This window comes from Dipodomys merriami, unplaced genomic scaffold (genome assembly GCF_024711535.1).
Source record: "Dipodomys merriami isolate MVZ:Mamm:240054 unplaced genomic scaffold, mDipMer1.0.p SCAF_4, whole genome shotgun sequence".
NCBI classification, from domain to species: Eukaryota; Metazoa; Chordata; class Mammalia; order Rodentia; family Heteromyidae; genus Dipodomys; species Dipodomys merriami.
The window spans coordinates 64,529,425-64,556,701 of record NW_027205603.1 but is presented as its reverse complement, the minus strand read 5'-3'; the positions used below and the strand labels follow the sequence as shown (position 1 = coordinate 64,556,701).

General features: G+C 37.3%; 1 protein-coding gene across 7 annotated transcripts in view; it reads left to right on the top strand.

Annotated features, from left to right (window-relative positions):
• The window catches only part of LOC138805896 (regulator of G-protein signaling 22-like), a 123,270-nt gene that overhangs the window by 60,295 nt on the left and 35,698 nt on the right, over positions 1 to 27,277 (top strand). For all 7 annotated transcript variants that reach the window (XM_069991138.1, XM_069991135.1, XM_069991137.1 and 4 more), the window contains 5 exons: positions 1,055 to 1,229; positions 6,677 to 6,807; positions 11,258 to 11,372; positions 13,861 to 13,986; positions 14,856 to 14,957. In XM_069991138.1, the coding sequence (XP_069847239.1) occupies positions 1,055 to 1,229; positions 6,677 to 6,807; positions 11,258 to 11,372; positions 13,861 to 13,986; positions 14,856 to 14,957 (649 nt within the window). The remainder of the gene's footprint in view (positions 1 to 1,054; positions 1,230 to 6,676; positions 6,808 to 11,257; positions 11,373 to 13,860; positions 13,987 to 14,855; positions 14,958 to 27,277) is intronic.

Here is a 27,277-nt window from a genome sequence, read left to right as displayed (position 1 = left end):
TTAACATCCTAAAATGTGTGGTGATCCACAAGGTACACAGTGGAGGTCGCATTTCTCCTGGGAAAAGAGAATGACACCATAGGGAACACATGTGCCATTTGATGATCAGTGACTATGTACGCCCCATCTGATTTGTCATTTCTCTGCTGTAAAAATCATTGATGGCCCTAAAAGTTTTAGTATAAAGTTGAGGTTTTTGAAATTATCAAGTAAGGTAATCATACTCTGGTCCTTGCCTACTTCCCTGACATCAGCTCCCACTAGGAATTCTACATTCCTTATGCAATTTGTGTTCTTTTATATACAGTGAATTGTTCTTTTTCATGAAAATTATTTTATATTTAAGATATACAAAAAGATACAAGGTATTTCTATAGTGGTCCTATGTATACAAATTATATACATTTATTATTGTCATTGTAAAGGTGATATACTTTTAAAAATCATCACAGTACATTTTATTCTATTTTACTAGAAACGACAGTTTCTTTTAAATTTTCTTTCATCAATAGATTTACATTTCTTTTTTTTTTTTTTTTTGTCGGTCGTGGGGCTTGAACTCTGGGCCTGGGCGCTGTCCCTCAGCTCTTCAGCTCAAGGGAGTGCTCTACCACTTGAGCTACAGTGCCACTTCAGGTTTTCTGGTGGTTTATTGGAGATAGGAGTCTCACAGTCTCTCCTACCTGGGCTGGCTTTGAACCGCGATCCTCAGATCTCAGCCTCCTGAGTAGCTAGGATTACAGGTGTGAGCCACCAGCGCCCAGCTTAGATTTCCATTTCTTATCAATCAGATAATAATTTTGAATGTAATTGTATGATTTTTCCCTCTAATACATATTATCTTTTATATGAATGAAGAGGTTGCAGACAGTGACATAAAGAAAATATTTTTTAAGTGTAGGTAGCAGAAAAAGAAACAGAAATGACTAGAAATGAGGTTTAGCAAGATTGATAATTATGAGCTCAGCTATTATATTACTTACAGGCTTTGAGTTCTGATTGTCTTATTTAATCATAATATCTTTTTTTCTTAAACTTGTTTTTCCTGTGAAAGGGCACCAAGATTCTGCGTCACTCATTCAACCTCCACAAAACATGCTAGTGCTGAACTGAAATTCTGGCGCCTCCGGCAGGAGAAACCAAGGATGGATATTGACCCTTTCCCACAAATGGCAACCCTCTTGCCACTAAGACCTAAGTCTTGCATCCCACAGATACCTGACGTCCAGGTAGGGTGTAAAGTTGATGCTGTGATCTCCTATTAAGTTTATAGTTAGATGGCCATGAAAGTTCATCACTATATTTGCTTTGTTGTTGTTGTACTAATGAATTTGCTACCATACCACAGCTAGGAAAAAGAAGATCACAACTACCAATCAATGTAATCTTTTTAAAATATATGGTAATGGCACCTACCTGCTCAAAATTCAACAGTGGCTTCCTCTTCCACTCAGGATAGAATCCAGTGTTTACATAGCTGTACAGTTCCTGTCAGACTCCTGCCACTCTTCTCTTACTCTACCTCAGCTACACTAATTCTTTATGATTATTTTATTATTATTTTTATTATCTTTAAGTAGTTATACAAAAGTGGTACCATATAGCAAAGCAGTTCATGAATACAATGCATCTATTTTTTTTTGGGTCTATTATGGGGCTTGAACTCTGGGCCTGGACACTGTCCCTCAGCTCTTCAACTCAAGGTTAGTGCTCTACCACTTGAGCCACAGCACCACTTCAGGTTTTCTGGTGGTTAAGTGGACATAAAAGTCTCACAGACTTCTCTGCCTAGGCTAGCTTTGAACCACAATCCTTAGATCTCAGCTTCCTGAGTAGCTAAAATAACAGGCGTGAGCCACCGGTGCCCGGCCTTCAATGCATCTTGATCAATGTCATGTCCTTCAACATTCTCAACGCCTTCAATCTACCCCTTCCTTATTTTTCTTAATTTTTGGTATATATAATGAATTCTTGACTGCATTCTCTTCACTTTCTCCCCTTCATTAGTTTATACCTCTCCTCTTCTCCCTGCCCCTCCTCTTGGATATACTTATTTCCTGGTGTTTATTTTGTTGGGCTTTGACCAAGATGGTGATTCCTCAAAAAAAGTAAATTTTTGACCCAGCAATCCCAGCCTGGACATTTATCCAAAAGAACAGAAACAAGATTACAGTAAAGTCAGCAGTACACTAATTCTTTGCTACTCTTTGAACACATTCACACACACACACACACACACACACACACACACACACACACACACACACACACACACACACACAGAGGACTTTGAATTTGTTGTTCTCTTACTTAGAACATTTTTTCCTCCAGATATTTACCTGGGTTGCTCCTCACTTCCTTTAAGTAACTGCTCAAGTATCACTTTGGAGCACTAGCTTGACTCTTCTATATAAGCATACTTGCATAGAATAGCACACCCCTTCCATCTTTATCTGTGCCCTTTATTCTGCTCTATTTTGCTTTATTGTGTTTATGATTACCATGTAATTTACCTGCTTATTGTCCCATATTTCCTACTAGAATGTAAGGATGTTTTCTTTGGTTAATTAGTTGTCCCTATTATATATAACAGTTCCTGGCACATAGTAATAGCTTAGTAAATATATATTAAATGGATGTGTAAGAACTAGAAATAACAGAATTACAAAAAGTGATCTTCCATTACATGGGAAAGAATAAAAGGATAAAAAAGGATAAGGGAATAAATCAGAAAAGATAAAAAAGTTAATTGACTTTATATAGATTAAATAAGCAATAAATACTTTTAGAGATATAGTAACCTGCATTTAAGACCCTCATTAATCTTACTAGCCTTAAAGGCATTGCAAAATATTAATTACTATTGGCCATAGTGACATAAAACTTCTTTAAATGATAGCTCTGTGTTCAAGCTGTTTTATTCCCCAGATCTCAGCCTCCTGAGTAGCTAGCAAGATATCTTATTTTAGGACAGGAAGGTATATAATGCAATTAAAAAAATTTATTTTCTAAGTAGTGTTTTAGAGCTGGAAATACTACAGTTATTCTTGGTCTGTTTTTCTTTTAAACCTAGATTTAGATGGAGAACTTTAAAAGTGTACCAAATGCTTGTGTACCTCCATCAGAGAATCCTTATTTAGTTGTTTTTTTTTTTTTTTTTTTTGAGTCACAACTTGCTTCCTGCTTTTTTTTTTTTTTTTTTTTTTTTTTTTTTTTTTTTTTTTTTAATTTGAGAACATACTGTACAGAGGGGCTACAATTACATGGGCAGGATAATGCATACATTTCTTACCAACCATTGCAGCCTCCTCCTTTGTTTACCCTTCACCTCCCTTCCCCGCCTCCCCCCTCCCCCCACCCAATTATACCTCCCTCCCCCCCCACACCGACATTGTAAAGCTGGTTTTGACATGACATTTTGTACTTCTCATTGTTGCAACAGGTCCACGTGAATCCTTAAACGACTTGTTTGTCCCCATCTCCTCCACATGTTATACTGACATCAAATATAGTGAAAGCGGGGGTTACACTGTGGGGGAGGGACATACAAAGCAACAAAGAAATAATCTTATAAATGCGTTAGAAACACATGCATGAAAGAAACGAAAACATTAAAATACATATTTAAGGGTTCATTTTCCTAACATCACATTATCTGACCTTTTCCGCTTGACTCATACCTATACTATATATTGCAAATAAGGGAAACCATGGGACCTATGCTTCTTTGGGCCTGGCTTACTTCACTTAATATAATTTTTTCCAATCCTTTCCATTTCCTAACAAATGGGGAAATGTCATTCTTTCTGATGGAGGCATAGAATTCCATTGTGTATATATACCACATTTTCTTGATCCATTCATCTACTGAGGGGCATCTGGGTTGGTTCCATATCTTAGCTATGGTAAATAAACAAGACCACACTAAAGCTACCAGCACAACCTTATTTAGTTGTTTTGAAAAGAGTTAGGGTCCTGAAATTCAGGGAGTTGGCTTTTTGTGACAATCCTGGAGCTTGACTTGGGACCTGGGCATTGTACTTGAGCTCTTTTGCTTAAGGCTAGCATTCTACCACTTGAGCCACAGCTCTACTTCCAGCTGTGTGTGTGTGTGTGTGTATATGTGTGTGTATGTGTGTGTGTGTGTGTGTGTGTGTGTGTGTGTGTGTGTGTGTGTGTGTGTTTAATTCAAAATAAGAATTTCATGAACTTTCCTGCATGGACTGGCTTCCAACTGTGATCCTCATATCTCAGCCTCTTACATAGCTAAGATTATAGGCATAAAGCCACTGGTGCTGGACTTCCAACATTCTTAACAATGCCTGAAATTTGAGTGATGACTTATGGATGATGCACTGCTACTCAAGCTTTAGCATTACTAATGTGTCACCCAAAGACTGTGTTCAAAGAGAGATCTCTGGACTCCCCAGAGTTTGGGAATTTGGTACCTTACTGCACCAGTGGTCCTTGTCATTATTTTGACTTCTTTCTGATCTCATTTATGCCTCGTGTCCATATTGTATGCCGCTCTGCTGATTAATCTTAGTTTCTTGATTAGCAGTGTGGCCAGTGACCCAGACATAAGGTATGAAGAACCATCTTTGAGGCATCGTTCAGGGAGCATAAGCATGATATCTAACGTGGAACATTTGATAAACATTATCTAGCTGAGAGGTGAGGAAGAAGAAAAAAATAAGTGATGTGGTTAAGCAAAGGGCTTGAGTAAGTGAACAGTGCCAAAGGGAGAAATGAATTTGTGTAAACATGATGGAAACATGACTTTTCTGTGCCTTCCTCAGTTGCTCCCTATGCTGTTTTTGTCTAGCTGGGCAGTGCACCCTTAGCTCACTCCATCTCTCCTTGGTAGAAAATATTCTGAGGAATATAATTTGATGCTGGTTTACTTTTTAAATTAAAAAATAAAGAATAATGTCTATACAAAAAACATGCCTTTCCAGTACAGTCCCACCAATTGAGGCAAATGTACGCACTAGGCATTCACCATCTTAGTGATGACAGAACAGGTCCTTGGTTCTCCCTGCCTGGATCTTGTGCCATATTTTCCTCCATTGTTCATGCTCTGACTTTTCCCTTACAGCTATCACGCAAGCTTGCAAGCCCCAAGCTCTAACTTATGCTCATCTCTATACGACACTTAAAAATTAATATTTTTTAATTTAAGAATTTGTGTATGTGTATGTGATGGGGGAAGGGAGGATCCTGGGGATTGTACCCATGGCCTTATGAATTCTAAATATAAACTATCACTGAAGTATACCCCTAGCCTAAGTATACCCATAACCTAAAAAATATTGTGGTTAAAAAAAAAGTGTGAAATGTACCATCTTGACCACACCATTGTGCAGTCAAGCTCCAGAACTTTTTCATCTTATCCATTTAATCATAATCATTAAGCAACTACTCCCTTTTCCCCTTCATTCCACACCATTCTGTTGTCTCTTCCTATAGATCTGACTACTTTTGTAAGATGTATGTGTAATTGTAAGCTCAGGCTCCCGTGGTACCTCTCATTTATTGAGTGTTAACATCATGCTGTGTTCTGAATTACTAAAACAGAAAAGAGTAGGTTCCAGCTCTGAAACTAGAGAGTTATATAGAGAGCTTACTGGAATAATTAGTTTTATTTATAGAATTCTTAAGAGGCAATTAGCAGTTATAAGGTATGCAAGGAGTACATAAGATTTTTATTGTTTTTTTTCTGGATAAAAAACACCACAAATACAATTCTTACTTGTTAGCCATGTATATAATATTCCAGTGGAAGTTGAACATATTAGGAAATCTTTTTATGTTTGCTTTTCAAATTATGAAAACTACTGCAAATTCAAAAGTAGACAAATCACTTCTGAACAAGTACTTATTTTTTCTTTCTTTCTTTCTTTCTTTTTTTTTTTTTTCTGGTCGTGGGCCTGAATTCTGAGCCTGGGCGCTGTCCCTCAGCTCTTCAGCTCAAGGCTCCCTCTCTACCACTTTAGCCACAGCACCACTTCTGGCTTTTTCTGCTTATGTGGTGCTGAGGAATGGAAACCAGGCCTTATGCATGTAAGGCAAGCACTCTACCACTGAGCCACCTTCCCAGCCCCCTTAAGCTTCTTCTATGTTTTTATTTTAATGTACTCTTTTCTCTGACAATTGTTTCTTCCCCCTCTGTTTTGGACTTGTTTTGCATTTTGAATTTGAATTGTTAAATTTTGACATGAAGAAGTTTTAAGAATGGGAAACATGACAATGAAATTTAAAATATCCCCAAATGGAAGGAAGTAGTGTTCTTAGGTACAGTGTTCTTAGAGACCAACAATGTCTTTGCTTCATCCCCTTCTTTCCTCCCCCCTGCTTCTAACCATTCAAGTTATAGGAAGAATAGTTTCTACCAAGTTCACTCTCTAGGAAACAGCTAGCTTTCTGAATAGTGGAAGTCAGGACATATAAGTGTTTGTCTCTTCTCTTCTTATGATGTAAATTGCTGTTTGATTTTATTCTGCTTGTTGTAGGAAACTGGATTTAGAGAAAGATAAAATTCCCATTTTGGTCAGTGAAGTAGAAATCCTATAGTGATCACATAAATCAGAAATCAAATGCATGAGCAGAACTATGATTTATTCTTTTTTTCATTTTGCTCACTTTTTATTTAATTTATTATCTTCTTGCTTTTTAGAAAGAGGAAGTGAGTTTAACACAACCTCCAAAATCTCCCAGAAAACCAGACAGAGTAAAAACAGCAATTCATAAGTCTTGGAAGGGCGAGTCTTTGAATCCTCCTGCTAAGGATGATGGGATTGAGAAAGGGTAAGTCCAACTCTTTGTGTATTCATTGCTGTTTTGAAATGATGAGTTTTTGTTAAGAATTTAAAAATTAAATAAATACTGAAAGCAACTATACTGATTTTTCATGTAGGTTTTTATATCCCAATGATATGTATTACAGACTTAAATATACCATGCAAACACCATGTTAAGAGTAGAAATCCAACTATTACTACTTTTAAAAAGAGGCTAAGCTAATCATGGTAGTATATACCTTTAGCCCCAGCTAGTCAGAAGGCATGATTAGGAGGATTGTAGTTTGAGGCTGACCTTGGGCAAAAAAACATGAGAACTTACCTGGGGAAAAAGAAAAGGGCTGGTTAGGGCGTAGCTCCAGTGGTAAAGTATTAGATTACCAAAGGCAAGACTCCAAAGAGGAGAGAGGAGAGAGAGAGAGAGAGAGAGAGAGAGGATCACATCTAGGTGTCTCATGCACTGAGCACAACCAAAACTTCCCTGTGAAAAATGCCTTCTAATATTTACTGGGTCTATCCAAATAATATAATTTAAATATAATTCAGTATTTCTCAAGTTGGAGAACTCATGAGGACTGTCAAGAGTATTATCATCCTTTAACATAGTATATTATTTTATTAATTTATGTTTCCCTACATAGTTATCTATTATATTGTTCTGTATTTCTAATAGGATTTTTCCCTTTAAGAATGCCTTTTGTATTAACTTTGAATGAATCCTTTTTAACAATCTATTAGTTGGTATTCATTTCTTTCATTGTTGTTGTTCTAGTACTAGATGTTGAACCCAGGGACTTGCACTCTCACTTAGCTTTTTAGCTCGCTCTGTACCATTTAAGCCACATCTCAAGTCCACATTATACTTTTATTGAAATAGAACGTTATAAATATGTCATATTCAATACATTCAGTATATTAATTATATAATATAGAGTTCACGACTTAAATCATCTTTTTTTTACTTAAATCATCTTGAAATGTAGGATATGTACAATTTTTAGTATATTCTCCAAGTTGTCCAACCATCACCATTATGATTCCTGAACATTTCCTCATGCCAGGAAGAAGGTCTCACCTGCTGGCTGTTACTCACATTTGCTCCTAACACATGCCACCACTCTTCTGTTTGTACATTTGCCTCTTGTGGGTGTCACATGTGAGTTGAATCCTATAGCTTTGCAGCTTTTGTGTATGATGATTTTTTTTTTTTTTGGTAGGTCATGGGGCTTGAATCTGGGCCTGGGTAGTAGCACGCTACCACTTAAGCCACAGCACTACTTCTGGGTTTCTGGTGGTTTATTGGAGATAAGAGTCTCACGGACTTTCCTGCCCAGGCTGGCTTTGAACTGTGATCCTCAGATCTCAGCCTCCTGAGTAGCTAGGATTATAGGCATGGGCCAGCAGCATCAGGCTATATGATGATTTTTGCATATAATGTTTTAAAGGTTCTTCATGTTCTGTTCATTTTCATCCTTAATTTTTTTTTGCAGAGTATAGAATTAGACATGGGGAATTATTTTCTTTCAGTACTTTGATGATATTGTCCTATTGTTCTCTGGCTTTCAATGCTTCTGTGGAGAGATTAGCCTTCAGGCTAATTATTGTCTTTTGAAGATAATGCATTTTTTCTACTTGCTTTAGAAGTATATTTGTTTTTTTAAAATCTTTTCAGTTTTACTCTGGTGTGTTTGGGTGTGGGTTTTATTTTATGTAGCCAACCCACTGTTGTTAGACCTGTGGTTTTGAAATCTTTCATCAATTTTGCAAAGTTCTCAGCTGTTCTCATATTGTTTCTCACCGATATTTCTTCTCCTTTTATCCTAGGATGCTGATGAAATACAAGTTTGACCTTCTCAATTTATCCCCTAACAATCTGCCTTCTGTATGTCATCCTGTCACATTTGCTTTGTTCTAGATAGTCATCTTCAAGTTCACCATTTCTCTCTTTGACTGCAGTTAAGTTTGACTGCATCAAGTTGCATCTTTTGAGTTTCCCAGTTTCAATTACTATATTTCTAACTTCTTTGATTGTTCCTTGGTTCATTTGTCAAAATGTTTTATGTTTTATTTTTCAAATACTTGCTGAAACTCTTCTTTTTCTATTTCATCTCTTAGGACAGTTGGTTAAAGTCTGTGTGTGGTAATTTTAGTATCTGGAATTCCAATGTCTCTTTTCATTGTTGTATTGGCTTTTTTGTTTGTTTGGTTTTATTACCTTTCTTTGCTCTTATGTTTTATTTTTGCTCATTTTATACTAGCTTTTGTTTGAAAAACTAGAATACATCATATTTCACATTACTAGTGAGTTTACTAGTCCTTAAATATATATCCACTTTCAGTGATAAAATGATTTTGTTTCCTCACAAGCAATTAAGAAATTAAATAGAAAATACCTATTGGGTTGATGTGAGATCAATTTTTAATAATTCAAGACTAGCAGAATACTTTTATCATTTTTTTCATAAAATCATTTGTAAAGAGTAGTAGTGATGAAAGTAATTGAGAGCCAGGTGCTTGGTAGCTCATGTCTATAATCGTAGCTACCCCGAAGGCTGAGATCTGAGGATCACGATTCAGAGCCAGCCTGGGCAGGAAAGTCCATTAGACTCCATCTCCATTTAACCATCAAAAAACCATAGTAGAGTTGTGGCTCAAAGTTGTAAGACTGCTAGCCTTGAGCAAAAGAGCTCAGTGACAGTCCTCAAGTCCTGAGTTCAAGTCCTACAACTGACAAAAAACAAAAAATGATTGAGAAATTTGTCTAAAAGGAATGAAAAAAAAAAACAACAGAAAAAAAGGCTAGAGGCTTGACTAAAGCAGTAAAGCATCTGCCTAGTAGGCATAAAGCCTGAGTTCAAAACCTAGAACCATAAAAAAGAAACAAAAAAAGGAATCTAAAAGAAACTTTGGACATAAAGATGTGTAATGATTCAGAACAGTAATTAAAAGTCACTGAAGGGGGCTGGGAAGTTGGCTCAGTGGTAGAGTGCTTGCCTCTCATGCATGAGGCCCTGGGTTCGATTCATCAGCACCATATAAGCAGAAAAAGGCTGGAAGTGGTGCTGTGGCTCAAATGGTAGGGTGCTAGCCTTGAGCTGATGAGCTGAGGGACAGAGCCCAGGCCTAGAGTTTAGAGGAGAGTTTTTGTTTTGTTTTTGGTGGTACTTGGCTTTGGTGGTACTAGACCTGGTGCTTGCTAGGCCGGAATTCTACCACTCGAGTCATGCCTCCAAGCCTTTTTTGTCTTTGTTATATTTCAAATAAGATCTTGCTTTCTTCCCTGGCTGGCCTGAATAGTGATCCTCCTATTTATGCTTCCCATGTAGCTGATATGATAAGAGTGTACAACTGTGCCCAGGTTTTTATTGATTGAGGTATTGTGAACTTTTTGCCTGGTCTGGCCTCAAACCTCACTCCTCCCAATCTCAGCCTGCAAGTGGCTATGATTACAAGAATCAGCCATTGTATCCAGCTGAGATATTATTATCAAAGGCACATAGGCATTGAACCTTTGTGTTATTCCTATGTTAATTTCATTTTAAAATTATTTGTTGCTAAGTACAAGAAATATAATTTTCTATTTTTATCTTGCGTATCTTTTGTATGTTTATCTGTGCTCTAACTAAACTTACTCTAGTACTATATTAGTGGATTCCATATATTTACTGAGAATAATTACCTTAAAAAAATGGTTAAGGATGGGGAAGTGTGTCAGTGGTAGAGTGCTTGCCTAACATGCATGAGGCCCTGGGTTCAATACCTCAGTACCACATAAGCAGAAAAATCCAGAAGTGGAACTTTGGCTCAAATAGTAGGATGCTAGCCTTGAGCTGAAGAGCTGAGGGACAGCGCCCAAGCCCAGAGTTCAGGCCCCACGACTGACACACACACACACACACACACACACACACACACACACACACACACACACACACACACACACACACACACACACACACACACACACAGAAAAAAAGGTGATTTTTTTTCTTCTTGTTCTTTTTTTTGGGGGGAGGGGGGAAATCAGTTGTGGGGCTTGATTCTGGGCCTGGGTGCTGTTCCTGAGTTCTTCAGCTCAAGGCTAGTGGTCTATCACTTGAGCCACAGCTCCACTTCCAGTTTTCTGGTGGTTTATTGGAAATAAGAGTCTCACAGACTTTCCTGCCTGGGCTGGCTTCGAACCAAGTTCCTCAGTAGCTAGGATTACAGGTGTGAGCCACTGGCTACATGGTTAATTCTTTTAAATCAGGATATCTTTAATCTCTTTTCCTTGCCCAATTGCCTCAGCTAGAAGCTCCAGTAAAATGCTGTTTTGTTGATAATTTTAGGGGAAAACATCCTTTTGCCATTAAGTATAATGTTACTATTTGTTTCTCACAGATTCTCTGTCACTTTGAAGAAGTTCTTTGGTGCTTTCATTTATTTGTTGATCAATTTGTTCCATGTCTCTAATTTAGGTCAAGGTACATTTCAGAAAGAAGCAAAGTGATTCATTTAACATCATTCACTGACATTTCTGAATGTCTGAAGCCCCAGCTGGAGAGAAGATATATTTATACAGAAAAGCCTAATGTAAGTGTTTTGAAGCCTGAATAACCTTATTCTTCACATAACTGATCTTTTTCTCTGATTTTATAAAACTTGGATTGATTCATTATAGTGTTTTTTCTCTACTAAGGAGAATATTTAAATATTTCTTGCAGAAGGAATCTTACACCAAATTTCCCCGTGTTTCCTTTTCTAATATCATGTGTCTATGTCCTATAAAAATTTCTGTTTAGAAAAATACCTATAGCTAGTCACCAGTGATTTCCAGCAGTAATCCTAGCTGCTTAGAAGGTTAAGATTAGGAGGACTGAAGTTTGATGTCATTCCAGGCAGAAAAGTTTGTGACCTTTCAACAAATGGCTTGGTAAAGTGGCACATAACTGTTGGTCTAGTTGTGTGGGAAGATCACTGTTCCAGACCAGCCCCAGCAGCAAAGTCTGCAAGATGCAGTCTTAATAGAAGTTGGGCATGGTGGTACATGTCTGTCATCCCAATTATGGGATCTTAATCCAGGTGTGTGCTTAGGCAAGAAGCAAGACTTACCTCAAAAATCATCAACACAAAAAAGGTGTGGAGGCCTGGCTTGCCAGTAGAGCACTTGCCTAACAAGCTTAAGACTCAAGTTTAAACCCTCTAACTATAAAAACTGAAAACAAGAAATCAGGGCCAGTGGTTTGCACCCCTAATCTTAGCAACTTGAGAGACCAAGATTGGGAAGATTGAAGTTTGAGGCCACCATGTGTAGAAAAGTCCATTAGTCCCCTTCTCTACTGAAAACTGGGCACAGTGGATCTGCCTATTGTCCTAACTGTGAAGGGAAGCCAAAAATTATGCAGATCACTACCCACATGCACACTAGAACACAAAGCACAACCCACTCTCATAAACAACCAGTACATGGGGTTGGAGGCGTGGCCCAGGTGATAGAGCCCCAGCCAATGAGTGAAAGCATCAGAACCTGAGTTTGAATCCTGGTCCCAGACCAAACTACTACAACAAAACCCAGCACAGAAAGGACTGGAAGTGTGACTTAGTAGACTGGCTACCTTAATACTCCCCAAATCTCCCAGAAAACCATTTGTTCTGACTTGCATATAATGGTACCTCAGATACAAAATAAGATCTTCTTTTGTCCTTGTTAATATTTTTAATTTATGTTGTAATGCTGGTACTGGGACTTGAACTCAAGGCTTTTTTGCTCGCAGATGCCAAGCTACCACTTGAGGCCATGCTTCTAGTTCTGGCTTTTTGTTGTTATAGTTGGAGATAAGAGTCTCTTGTATTTGTCTGTCTAGGCTGCCTTCAAACTGTGATCCTCATTTTTCAGAGCCCTGTGTAGCCAGGATTACAGGCACGAGCCATGTGTGCCTGGCAATCTTTGTTAAATTTTAAAATAAAATTTGATGTTATGTTTTGGAAATCTAGAAACTTTGCAAAGGCAAGCTATTTCCAGAGTGCAGGGAAGATCATCATATGAATTTGATGCGGTTGTTCTAGATGAAAGTTTCACAACACGTTTCTTACAGATACGCCGCAAGTGGAAATTTCTCAGTCCCACCAGTCTCAACACCTAACTGTGGTTTTATACAATTGCTTATTTTATTCTAGGCGAATAGCTCTCCTTTTCTTCTAACTAGGATTTTTTTAAAGTTTAGAATGCTGATAGTTCAACATCATAAAAAAATCTTCAGTTCTCATTTCAGAATTTGTTAGGAGGCAGCTAAGAGAGAGGCAGAGAAGACTTCATGTCCAAGAACACAAAAGCCTTACTTGAACCCTGTTTATGCCACGCTTGTTTTAAGATTACAAAGAAATCTGAGTTCAACAAAACAACATGGAGTTCATGTGAACAGTTCAGATACCCTTTCATATTCTGGAGTCACTCTTGAACTTGGAGAAAGAGCCAGCTCTCTGTTTCAAGGATGGTATTAAGAGTTGCTAACACTGTTGGCAGAGAAGCCATAAACAGCAGATTTTATGAGAACTTATACTGCCATTTACACTCTGAAGGCCATGACCTATGTGGATGAGACTGTCCAAAGAGGGACCTCCTAGGGATAGTTAATGAGCAGCACTGAGAGGCCTTGAAGATAGCTCTTTTTATAACCCTCTTGTAGCTATAATACCAGCACCTCAAGGCTAAAATAACAGTAAATATGTAGGAAACAGGCCACCAACAGAGATTGGAAGACTCCTCAAATAGTATCACTGTGCTTGAAATGTGAAAATAATTGAGGTCAGGGAGTTGCTTTAGCATTGTTTGAAACCAGACTGATTTATTTGATAGAAGGAATAGAATGAATTCTGCTGCTATAATTGAGTTTCATAAATGAATCTTATATGATGATCAGATGCAAACAGACTGCATTAATTACATATATGGTACGAAACTAAAATAAAATAGTCTAGTAGGAAAATGACAGCCCAGCAGAATTTATGAAACTCACTTGTACAATGCTATAAAAATTACAATGTTTTTGGGAGGATAATGGACTTCTGTTTTGTTATCTAGGTTAAAAATATATCAGATGTTGGTGCCTTGGGAGGATATGACATGGAAAATTTGTTGCAATCTTTGTATGTAGAAAATAGAGCTGGATTCTTCTTTACTAAATTCTGTGAGGATTCAGGGAACAAGGTAGAAAATATTATTCCAACTCTAATATAATTCCAACTCCTTTATAATTTCACTTTATTTGAAGATACATGGTATTGAAGTAAATCAATGCTCTAGTACCTATATTTGATGCTAAAATTCCTATCTCTGGTAAAATAAAAAAAGTCTATATGTTGTGTTTAGTAAAAATTGAAAGATCTCAATTACTAATCATTCTACTAAAATTACTAAGAAAAGTAAAGTATACTAACAATAGTTTGTTTTCATGTAATTTTATATCAGCATAATTATATGTTGAATGTGCAGTTGATTTCTGTCTACGTTCTACTTTTTAATAATCCTAACAGTTACTAATCATAATCAACAGAGAACACTTATTTTCAGTGCTTTTAAAAGTTCAAGCAGTATTACTTTGACCTCAATGAGAAGTGGATAATTGTCGGAATAATTGGAGTAATAATATACATTTGCCCTTTTATACCAAAACCTTAAGATTTTCTTTTTATGCCAGAAATACTCTTTAAGTATTGATTGTGGTGCTAGGATTGAGCCAAGTTCTTTGTACATGCGAGGCAAACCTTCTACCACCAGCCTTCAATAACCATAACCATTAACTAGAATGCTTACTATTTTATGATTTTTCATTAGTTTTGAACATTTCCATTTTAATAACCAATTATACAAGCACACATGCAGAAATGTAATGTTCTAATGACGATACCCATAAATATTTTGCATATTGCCAGTTTGTGATAAAAGATCAAAACTATCTTAAATCGAACCTGATTTATGGTAACAGAAACTAAACAATTATTTATATCTGAATTTAGAGCTTTGAAGAGTTTTAATAATTGGCCAGTAATAATTTACATGCTTTTTTCCATCTGTAGTTGTGGAAGAACAGTGTGTACTTTTGGTTTGACCTCCAGGCTTATCATCAGCTGTTCTACCAAGAAACACTTCAGCCTTTTAAAGTATGCAAGCAAGCACAAGTAAGTAGTAAATAATATTGGCTTTGTGTGGTGCTCTCAGAACACCGAGAGATGAAAATTGGCCAGCCCCAAATAAGAGAAATCTGGAATTGTAGGCAAAAAGACAGCAATTAAATTGTTGCCATGGGATTGCTTTATTTAAATGTCAGCAGAATATTGTTTTATAATTTGATTTGTGGATTTTTCAGTTTTATCTGTTTTATTTGGTTTGCACTATTTTCTCTTTTCAACCAACTACTTTTTCTTTCAGTGAAGAATCTCTCTCTTTCCTTCCTCCCTCCCTTACCTCCCTTTCTCCCTCCCTTTCCTCCCTCCCTCCCTCCATCCCTTCCTCCCTCCCTCCCTTCCTTCCTTCCTTCCTTCCTTCCTTCCTTCCTCTCCTCTCCTCTCCTCGCCTTTCCTTTCCTCCTCGCTCTTTCTCTTTTTTGTTTGACTATGGGTGATCTAAAAGAGAACCCTGAGAGTAGACTCCTAGTGAATAGCTGAATGGCTGGGAGCAATGGCAGTGACCAGTGTTGTCTGAGCTTCCTGTAGACATCAGCTGTTGGCTATGCCAGGCTGCTGTATGTGTTCAGGCCCCATGTTGGTGCTTGGCTTCTGTGTTACACAGCATATGAGACAGAAACTCAAAGAGTAGAGGAGAGAACATTTCAAGACCACCCTGAAGCAAAATAGAGAAGAATTTTTTTTAAAAGCAGAGGAGGAACAGAAGATTCTTTGCAAATGGGGACACCGAGAGAGTGGCCTCTCTTGGTGGGAGGAAGGAAAGAGAACAGAATTATGACTTGAGCTGACTTATCTTTTTGGTTTTTTTATTCTTAGACTCTCTGATCTTTTATGGAGAGAGGTATCCAAGACTGGAAAACTGCTAATCACTTCTCTATCTGTTTGTTGATCGCTTAAGGGATTCTTGTAGCCCTGAATAACCCCTTCCCAGGGGGCTCCCCCCACCCAAACACTGCTGAGGAAACTAGATTCATAATTTTATTTATTATTTTATTAATCTTATTCAGGACATCAGAGCATACTGCTGGCTATCTGTTGTTCCACCACCCTGACTCTGGCACAAATAATTATGTCTTATAAATCAGTGACAGAGCTTTGTACTTTTTACCGTGAGAAATAAGGACTTCAGCTCCTACATAGCCCAGATGTCTCCATGAAATTAATCTCTAATTTACCAGTGCCATTTTCTGAGACCACACAGTTGACTGTTTTGCTTGTTAATCCTTTACCTGTAATTCACTGTTTATCCTCCTCCTTCTAACCTATTGCCCTTGTCTGCTACAGTACCATCCGTTATTTTTATTATGTTTTCACTACTACAAAGAGTATGTCTCTAAAACTCCTCAGCTGCTCAATGAAGTAGGATTTCTTTTGTTAATAATTAATCAGGCTTCCATGTACTTATAAGGAAGGACACTCTACTTGGTAGACAGAATTAATTCTTAGTTATGGTATTATTACTTGACTAGCTATAAATGGTTGTAAAACACAGGGTATAGAGAGTTTAGGTTATTCAGAAGTAGATGATTCTTTTGGGAGATTCTCACAGCCTTTAAGGTTTTTGCCCTAAGTTTTCTTTTGGTGGGAGAAGAGGAGCAATAGAGATATTTACTTTTAGGAATAAAGGGAGAAATAAGGGGAAGAAATTCATGTGAGTTTTGAATGTATTTGAAAATACATGTCCAACTATATTTACTTTAAAAAATCTTAACTGGTTTAAGTTTTAATTGTCCAATATTTCTGTGTCTCCAGATAGAGGAATTGCCTATAATATCAATAGCCTATAGGCTTTTTTCACAGCATGAAATATCATTAATTTCTTTGCAATAAAAATACCATATGTTTTCAAGGATGCATTTACAATATAGATCTTTGGATTGATAATGTTACTGGCAAGAATATAGTTAATCGACACTGCATGTTAAAGCTATTTTGGAAGCTGGGTGCCAATGACTCATGCCTGTGTTCCTAGCTACTCAGAATCCTGAGATCTGAGGAATGTGGTTCAAAGCCAGACCAGGCAGGAAAGTCCATGAGACTCTTATCACTAATAAACTACCTCCTAACAAAGCCAGAGGTGGAGCTGTGGCTAAAGTGGTAGAGCACTAGCCTTAAGCTCAAGGACAACACCCAAACCCTGAATTCAAGCCCCAAAATGGGGCACACATGTACATGCGCGCACGCACGCACACACACACACACACACACACACACACACACACGTGTGTGTGTGCTACTATTGGGTGTGGATTTAATACATTTGCCAAGTTAAAGGTTAAGATAACAAGAGTTGAATCCAAGAGACATTTTTTTCTGTGTATATACCTCAAAGTTTTATTCTCCCATGAAATATTATAGAAATATCTTATGGCAGAACAGATCGGGGAGGACCAGTAACAATGATTTAACATGACTGAAGAGTCTTGTGGTTTCATTGCAGGACCTCAAGGCAGCATAGTACATAATTTTATAGTCTTGGCAAGGAGAAAGATAATCACTGTCATTGTTTACAGAGAGATCTTTAAAAAAATCAAAACAAAAACAAAAAACAGAACTCTGTCTAGCACCAGTTTGCCAGGGGATCCTATACCACTGTAAAAATTTGAAAACTAGGTTCTACACCTTTTTTTTTAATTTGCAATTATATACTTGCTTCAGTGGAAGAGCATAGCCATAGAATTAAACAGATTCAGGCACCATTGCTTTCTCAAACAAGCCATGTGTTTAAACAGAATTCACCACTCTTCTTCTTCTTCTTTTTAATTTTTAATTTTTGGTCGGTCATAGGACTTGAACTCTGGGCCTGGGCGCTGTCCCTGAGCTCTTCAGCTCAAGGTGAGTGCCCTACCACTTGAGCCTCCGTGCCAGTTCAGGTTTCCTGATGGTTTCTTGGAGATAAGAGTCTCATGGACTTTGCTGCCAGGCTGGCTTTGAATTGTGATCCTCAGATCTCAGCCTCCTGAGTAGCTAGGATGACAGGCATAAACCACCAGCACCTGACTAGAATCCACCACTCTTTTTAAATAGTGACATATACCATATATATAATATTATATATTATATAATTATGTAATATATAAGTATATATTATGCTATATTATATATTATACTATCTATTATATATTATATATACTATATATGTAATATAGTATATAATAAAATTATATATAATATATAGTATATAATTAAATTACATTAAATAATGAAATATACTACATAGAGAGAGACAGTCACAACATTTAAAAAAATAAGAAATGGGAACTGTCCTGTTTTGCACAATTATATGCTACTGTATCAATAAACATGGTAGTTCACATTTGTACCACTACTCAGGAGACAGAGGTAAGAGAATTGTGGAATTTTTCTGCTTAGTGTTTTACTATTTTTTTCTTTCTTTCTTTTGGTGGTGGTGGTGTTAGAGTTCAATCTCAGGGCTTCATGCTTACTAAGTGGACATTCTACCACGTGAGCCACTCTGCCAGTCCCTTTTTCATTGCTTATTTTCAATACGATCTCGCTTTATGCCCTGGCTGGCCTGGACTGCTCTCCTATTTGTTCTTCCTGGTATGACAATTCTGTACACCCATGCCCAACCATTGAAGTGAAGTCTTGTAAACTTTTATGCTCCCTCCTGGCCTCTAACTGCCATACCCCAGTCTCTACCTCCAAGGAAGCAGGAATTACAGGTTAGAGCCACCAAACCCACTCTAGTTTTCATATTTTTCATATCTGTGCTGTATGTTGTAAATTTAAAAAGATCAAATCTCTTTGACCTATTTGCCAATTTGTATATTATTTCTTCGGCAGACTTAATTCTGCTGTTCAACCTCACCTACTGATCATTTTAGGAATTATATATTTTTATTGTTAAACATTATATATTCTTGGTGTTTTTTCCTTTTGTCTTTTTTCCTCATGTTTAAAATTTTTCTTTTGTATCTTTTAATTATTTTAAGCATGGTTTATAATCTGCAGCAGTGATATCTTTTCTGCATAAAAATAGCACTACAAATGATGTGGGTTAAAACAGCATGCGTTTATTATCTCCTGTTTATATGGGTCAAGATTCTGGACACAGCTTTGCTAGTCCTCAGCAAGGACACAGTCAGGGTTGGGTTAGTTTTTCATGTGGACCTCCACTGGGAAAGCATCTGCACTGGTGTTCACATGACCGGTGGCAACATTTTAGTTCCTAGCACACTGCCAAATTGAGGGCCTCCGGTTTTGGCTGGCTGTGCGCTCTGGGCCCCCTCAGAGCTGTGCCGTGTGGCCCTCTCCCCATAGCTGCTCACAACATGGCACTTCTCCAAGCCAGTCAAGGAGAGCATCACCTCGCAGAATGGGCATTACCCGTGTTAGCAGCGTGATCTCGAATGCGTAATCGCACACCTGTCATCACCATTGCTGAATTCTGCTGGTTAGCAGCAGCAGCACGTGTTATGCCCATACTGTGGGGAGAAATGATGAGAGGACACGGATAGATACCAGGAGCCACTGTGTTTACGGGGGCCACCTTGAGCCTGACTGCCACGCTAGTCAATAATTCTATGATTAGTAGTTCTTGGAAGAATTAATTATTAGTTCTGCTGACATAGTAGATTCTTTCCTTGTGTGTTTTGTAATTTTGAATTATGAGTTCTTTGAATTAGTGGGGATTTGTATGTACTTCTGCTAAACATAGTTTCAGTGCTACTTTCTTATCTTGGAAAGATGTGGAATTAGACAAGTGTGAATTTGAAAACCAAACCCACATGAGGGGAAACATGATTGCAAATTCTCAGGAAATGTATTTTTTTCCTCTTACATAGAATCCAGGCCAAGACAAGCGCCCTCGTTTTATTCCCTAGGTTAGGTGGGTATAATAAGCCTGTTGTTATGGTGTTGTTTATGAATACTAAGAAAATATGTGACTGCTTCTCCCAGAGACTTTATTTTCTGGTAGCTTTCCAGATTACTTGAGAACTCTTCCTCTATAAAAAAAATTATAGAAATACTGAATAAAACAAATATCCGTCTAAATACATGACTGAGATAGAAAAGGAACTCACTTGAGACAGAATTAAGGACTGTACTGAAAGCTAGTATGAAAAGCATGAGCTAGGAAAAGTGGTAGTGCTGTGGGAAACCGGGAACTATGGGCTCAGGAGCCTAGGCCTCAAATCCTCAAGAAGTGAAGAAGTTTCACTGAGATCCTTATAGATACAAACATCTTAAAGGGCTATGCACAAATGAAATGTAGAGTGGAAAAATATTTTTTGTATACATTAAAATATATTTTAACATTAAAATTTCAAGTACCTATTTTTCCACTGTACATTTCACTTTATGTACAACCCATAATAATTACATGTTATTTGTATAGATAAAAAGCAACTATATCTTTGACCTGTTAACCTTGTCAAGGTCACATCACTAGGGACAAAATGAGGCTCATTCATCAACAGCATTAAGAATAAGCCATCAATTCCGTAAATATTTAAATACCTAATGTGTCATGACAGAGATATCCCATGGAAGACAAGATTAACATGGGTTTTGACAGCAGGACGCTTACAGCATAGTGCAAGAGACCAGTGTTATGCAAAATCACATGCAAACAAATATAGAATTGCCAACTGATGAATTAAAAAAAAACCAAAACTAAACAAAAAGGGCTGGAATGTGGCTTAGTGGTAGAGCACTTGCCTAGCATACATGAAGCCCTGGGTTCGATTCCTCAGTACCACACAAACAGAAAAAGCTGGAAGTGGCACACTAGCCTACCACCTGGGACAGTGCCCCAGCCCTGAGTTCAAGCCCCAGGACTGGCAAACAAACAAAAACCAAACAAACAAAAGAAGAAACTACCATCTTAAAAGAGTCACAGGCATGTGCATGGGGGAGGGCGGTAAGGATGGGTGCATTTGGAAAGTCATGAAATTCTTTATTGCTTTGTGGTAAATTCCAGTGCCTTCATAATTAAGCTATTTCTTGAGTGCCAGGCTGATATTATTCAAGCTTTGTTACATTATTTGTTTTTGTTACCCGAGAGATGGTATCTCAATGGACACCCTGAATCACTGCACACAGAATCAGCAGGATTTTGGTCTCACATCCCATTTGGTTGTGTTTGCTAATGAAGTGGATTCAATAAGAACCTATACAGCACCCAGCTTTCTGGCTTATAGTACCCAGTTCTATTACTGATGTCTATGCCAGCTCTCTAAATTCAGTGACATGATTCTAAATACTATAGAATTATGAAACAAAAAAGGATCTTCAAATATCCTCTTTTAAAGCTGTTATCTTCAGAAAGGCCAACCCCTGAATGTTTCTGAATAATATCACTATGTGTGACAGTTATTTAATGTTACTGCCTTAGGTTTTGTTATAATAACAATTATTATATAAGACTCTTACAATAATCAAGATGGATATTTTTATTCCTGACAGTTGTAGGATATAGATATTATTATCCCCATTCTAGAGATTAGGAAGACATTCATTAAGTTAACAATGAACTTGGAATTAGAACCAAGTATTCTGACTCCAGACTCTACAGTATTAACTTTTAAATTGTTGCTTTACTGTTATTAATTTCCTCTTCAAAAGTATTTATTACCATGTTTAATCTTTAACTTTAATATTTGACTATATCTTTATAAACATATGTGAAATTCTACCCTCAATATTTTCCATACTAGACTTTTGAGTTCATGAAGATAACCCATTACAATGTATGTTCAGAATTGGAATGGCTTGCGAAAGATCTAACAATTACACTTTAATCATTGATTATTTGACTATAATGTAAGCCAGGTGTTTTTTTCTTCTTTCTAAAACAACTTTTTTATTTTTGTGAAAATAGTTTAATGAGCTCTTATATACCCATCACCCAAATGCATTCTGGTTTTTTAGACATTTACACCTGCATTCCAAGTTAGTTCCTAACATAGAGCTCTTAATAAATTGGCCTAGAGTAACAATGAAACCTATTCTAAATTGGTTTTTGAAACATGAACTATGAAACCAACATGATATCATCAAAACAGATAGGAGCCATTTTCTTAATGCTTTTTTTTAAATTTTATTTTCATTTTTATTTTTATTTTTTTATTGTGAGGATACCGTACAGAGGAGTTACAATTACAAGAACAAGATAATGAGTACATTTCTTATCAAGCATTGTTTCCCCTTCCCATCCCTTCCCATACTTCTCCCCTCCCCCCACCCAGCCCTCCCTCCACCCCTCACCAAAGTTGTTAAGTTCGTTTTTGACATAACGACTTGTACATCTCATTGTTGCAATGGGTCCACCTGTATCCCTAGTTAAATGATTTGGTTTTTTTTTTTCCCTTCCCCTCCAAACTATACCAACATCAACTACAGTGAAAGTATAGGTTATACTGTGGGGGAGGTACATACAAAGCAACATAGAAATCATCTTATAAATATGATAGAAACAATTGCATGAAAGGAAAAAACCAAAAAACATTTGAATACATATCTTGGGGTTCATTCCACTAACATCAACTTATCTGACCTTTTCTGCTTGACTCAGACATATACTAGTTATGGGACCTATGTTTCTTTGGGCCTGGCTTATTTCACTTAATATCATTTTTTCCATTTCCTAACAAATGGGGCAATATCATTCTTTCTGATGGAGGCATAGAATTCCATTGTGTATATATACCACATTTTCTTGATCTATTCATCTACTGAGGGGCATCTGGGTTGGTTCCTTATCTAAGCTATGGTAAATAATGCTGCAATAAACATAGTCGTGCTGGTAGCTTTAGTGTGGTCTTGTTTGTGATCATTTGGGTAAATGCCCAAAAGTGGGATTGCTGGAGTCTTTTGAGGAACCTCCTACTGCTTTCCAAAGTGGTTGAACAAGTTTACACTCCTACCAACAATGCAGTAAGGTTCCCTAGGAGCCATTTTCTAAAGACAACTAGCTTGCAGAATTTACAATGAAGATACCAGAACATCTGACAACCAAATGTTCTAGTCAAGATAAGTTGATCAGCATCCCAGAAAGAGACAACTCACAGAGGGAGATCTTGTTTGTTCTTAAACCATTGTTTTGAGATGTCTTCTCCCCTAGGCCTCTGGTCAACCTGACACATCTTGATGTAGAGAACATTCACAGGGATCATACAGTTAATGACCCCTCTTGTGACTTCAGGCAACCTGCAACATGAAAGCTTGTTTTCTGAGGTGTAGTATACCAGTTAATGTCGCATAATTTTCTCGTCGTTATTTCATGCTCCAGCTTTACATATCAAGTCTTTTGTTCTTTGTTAGCATAGATAGCTTAGATGGGTTTTTATTTGAACTAAAAATGTTAGTATAATTGTACTTTACTCTTTCAATTATTCCTTGTTCATTGATTTCTAAGAAATTACTAGAGGTTAAAACCATTAAATACTCACCTTGCTTTTGTTAAGGGATCAAACACCTATTTCTTGGATTGCCTTAGACTGCTTATCTAATTTATTTTATCGTGTACTTGATTGATTCTGCAGCAATGTCCCAAGTTAGTCTTAAAAATCTAGTCTATTTTGTCCCCTGAGTTTATAGTTTGCTTTGGGCTTTACTTAACATGTTCTGTTTCTCCCTTCCGATTTTTTGTTCTGTCCAAAATGATTCAAGTTTATTTTATTGTTTTATCCTATTGGCATTTTCCTAGGTTCTTTTGCTTTGACTTCTCCTTCACAGTGTCTGTGCCACTGGCAGAAATTGTTTGATTGTCATCACATTATCTTTTTTGTGCAATTCCATCTTGTGTTGATCTCTGCAGTAGTTTGCCTTTCAGTACCGGGATGTTGCAATCCCTAGATCTCATCTTTAAGATTCCTATTGAAAAGCCTAAGGTTCTTCACATGAAAATCCATTTTGTGGAAAAGCTCCATCTGTAATTTATTCCCTCTCGGCAAAGTTCCTCAGTAATGTGTTTTGAGCTCCTAATGGGATATGAGAAGTCATTAAAAATAATCATTTTTTCCTTCTCCAGAAAAAAAGTGTTGGATTGCTGAACTTGCTCATTATTTTCATTTTCTGCCTCACATGAACTCAGATAATAATGTTCTGTGCCCACTGGAGCTGTGAACAGTTATGAAAACAGACTTGTCTTTTTGCAGAAGTAAATATTTTGAAATTTCTGAAAGCATCCTGTATTATGGCATTTATATTCCTTTTAGAAATATCTCTAGAGACTCTTGTGCCTTTAGCTTTTTGGAGCACAAGTTCATCTCATTGTTTTATATAAATTCCAAGGATAGAGTTATTGAGCCTAGTTGAAAGGATCGCATGTTAGCTTGCTATCGGCCTTCAAGTACAGCAATATGGTTTTGTTGTTTCACAGAGTAATGACATGTGCTTTGTTGTGTTTAAGATTATCTGTGACGTGATTTGGGTTGCCTTAGGGTCCAGATATTGAATGAAGACCCAGTAATACCAATTTTATTTCTCTTTCTTTGTGCTTTCTTAAGAGGACTGATTCACTTATTAAACTTAGCTTGAATTTAACATTTAAAGTTTAGCATCACTCTTTTTTATTGTTCACAATGTAGAGACAAATTTAAAGATAAGCTTCTTGACAACCCCTCCCTCCCCCCTCCCTTATGCTCCACACCTTTAAAGTAACTATTAAAAGGAACATTACTATTCTCCCTCCCCTTTTTTTGTGCTGGTCAAGGCCTAGGTACTGTTGAGCACTCTTCATCTTGAGCCATAACTGAACTTCTAGATTTTTGCTTGTTAATTGGAGATAAGAATCTCATGAACTTTTACTGCCCAGGCTGGCTTTCAGTCTTGATCCTCAGATCTCAACCATCTGAGTAGCTAGGATTACAGGTGTGAGCCAGCACAGGGCTCTCTTTTAAACAAAAATTTTATAGATGGATGTTAATCACACAGAATTTATTTTTTAAAAACTCATTAACTGTCATATTCTGTGAATTGCTATATTCTAGCATTATGGCTTCACCTTCAGGAAATATATGAATTTAGCTAGTATCATTCACCTTTTTCCTACTTGGTTTCTCTTTCTTTAGTGATCATGATAGGAAGGGTGAACTATGTTTACCTTGTAATCAGTGATGTGGTAAATATTTAAAAGGAAGCCCCCTGAATCTGATAGCTGGGTGTAAGTGTTCTCAACATGCTTGATTTCAACCTGCCATGGTGTTGGCACTGGATGAAGAATTAGAGAGGTTCAGTAACACACCATCATGCAATATTTCCACCATACAGGTCCAACAGAGGTAAATAAAGGAAAGTTCATGAAGAATAGTAAAACAATAGAGTCATAAGGAAGCAACGAGGTCTTGAATATTCATTTTTAGTTTAAAATGTACAATTTATTTAAGCTTAACAATTGATTCACAGAATTCCTGAATATTGAATGAATTGACTCTTGAAAGCAGTGATGAGCTAACATATGGTTGATTATAGTGAGAAGAGAGAGATAATGACAAGAAAAGTATCAGTCTGATCTCCATTTAAAATTTCTGAAATATTAGAGCTGGAAACCCTGACCCACCACCTTCAGGACTGTCTGTCTTTTAGAGACTGCTTAAGAGGCCCCAGCTTACATCTACAAAGAAAACTTGCTTTGCTCTAAAATGATCAGTTCCTGTTGATTGTTTACTATGAACTTGAAGAAAATGCTTTGCATATGTCAGTAGCTGGAGGATTTTTTACAGCATCTGAAGAACTGTCTATGTCTATGAAGAACGGTGGGGTGTCTGTCTCTCTTTCCAGGTCTTTGTTGATTCTGCCCTGTCAGATCATTAGGTAGAACCCCAGCTATCTACCCATAGGTAGAAGGAAACAGCAATGGCAAGCAGGCAGCTTTTAATTTCCTATACTCCCTTGGTGAGCATCACTAGAAGAATGTGCAACATGCATATTAAGATGCCTTCTGCTATAGAAATGGTTCTAAGAAAAGTGGACTTGTTAATAGCATAAAATGCTGAAGCATGAATGTTCTTTCCCAATGTCTGGATTATTTTAATAAGCTATATTGAAAACCTATGGTTAGCCATGTGCTGGTGGCTCACGCCTGTAATCCTAGCTGCTCAGGAGGCTCAGATCTGAGGACTACGGTTCAGACAGCCCATGGAGGAAAGTCCATGAGACTCTTATCTCCAATAAACCACCAGAAAATCAGAAGTGGCGCTATGGCTCAAGTGGTAGAGTGCCAGCCTTGAGCTGAAGAGCTGAGGGACAGAGCCCAGGCCCAGAGTTCAAGCCCCACAACTGACAAAATAAAAAGAAAAGAAAAGAAAAAGAAAACCTATTGTTTAAGTTAATTTTTAAAATTAACACATAGTTGTGCATATTTATGGAGTATAGTGTGGTAACTTGATACATGTATACCTTCTATAATGAACAAAACAAGAAATTAACTGTATGATTACATTTATCATATCTTCATGGTTAGACCATTCAAAAGAAAATGTACTTAGTGGCCTCAGTTTCAATTAACTTGGTATTGTGATCTGCTAGATGTCCAATTAGCTAGTGTTAAGGTCTCATAGCACACTATAGGTTTGTCCATAGTGTACTTAGGGGCTCACTTTAAGTCATATCGTTCCAAAGTTATGTTTCTTTTCTTACTTCCAGTCATGGCCTGGTGGTGACAGCAAAACATCATGCAATCGGTGTTACCAGGCAATCATAGAAAGATCCATACACATGATCATTACAATAAATAAATCAAGGGGAAATATGCGAAACTATTTCATTAACATAACTAACAGCTGAAATGGAACATAACAAATCAACACATGTGCTACAACATTTAGTATTATACTTGACTTTGCCTTTTAAGGCTGTACAGAAATTGTTCTTGTTTTCATTGGAACACAGGCAAGTGTCAAGCTGCAGCTCATCAAAAAGCCCCTACTTATAAAAAAGCTGCCTTCCCAAGACTCTGCTCACCTTTAGCACAGGAAGAGTGCATTTCTGGCTATTTCATCTATAGAGCCAAAACCCATAGCTGCCAGTCTTTGGTTCAAAGACAAACCTAAATAGTGTAAACAGTTGTAGAAAGTATTTCATTATCATTATTATTTGCACTCTCTCTCTCTCTCTTTCTCATTCTGTGTGTGTGTGTGTGTGTGTGTGTGTGTGTGTGTGTGTGTGTGTGTGCCAGTCCTGGGGCTTGGGCCAGGGCATTCTCCCTGGCATGGCTCAAAGCTAGTACTCTCCCATTTGAACCACGCTCCACTTTTGACCTTTTTGGTAGTTAATTGGAGATGAGTCTCACAGCTTTGGTTGACTTTGAACCACGATCTTCAGAGCTCAATTTACTGAGTAGCTAG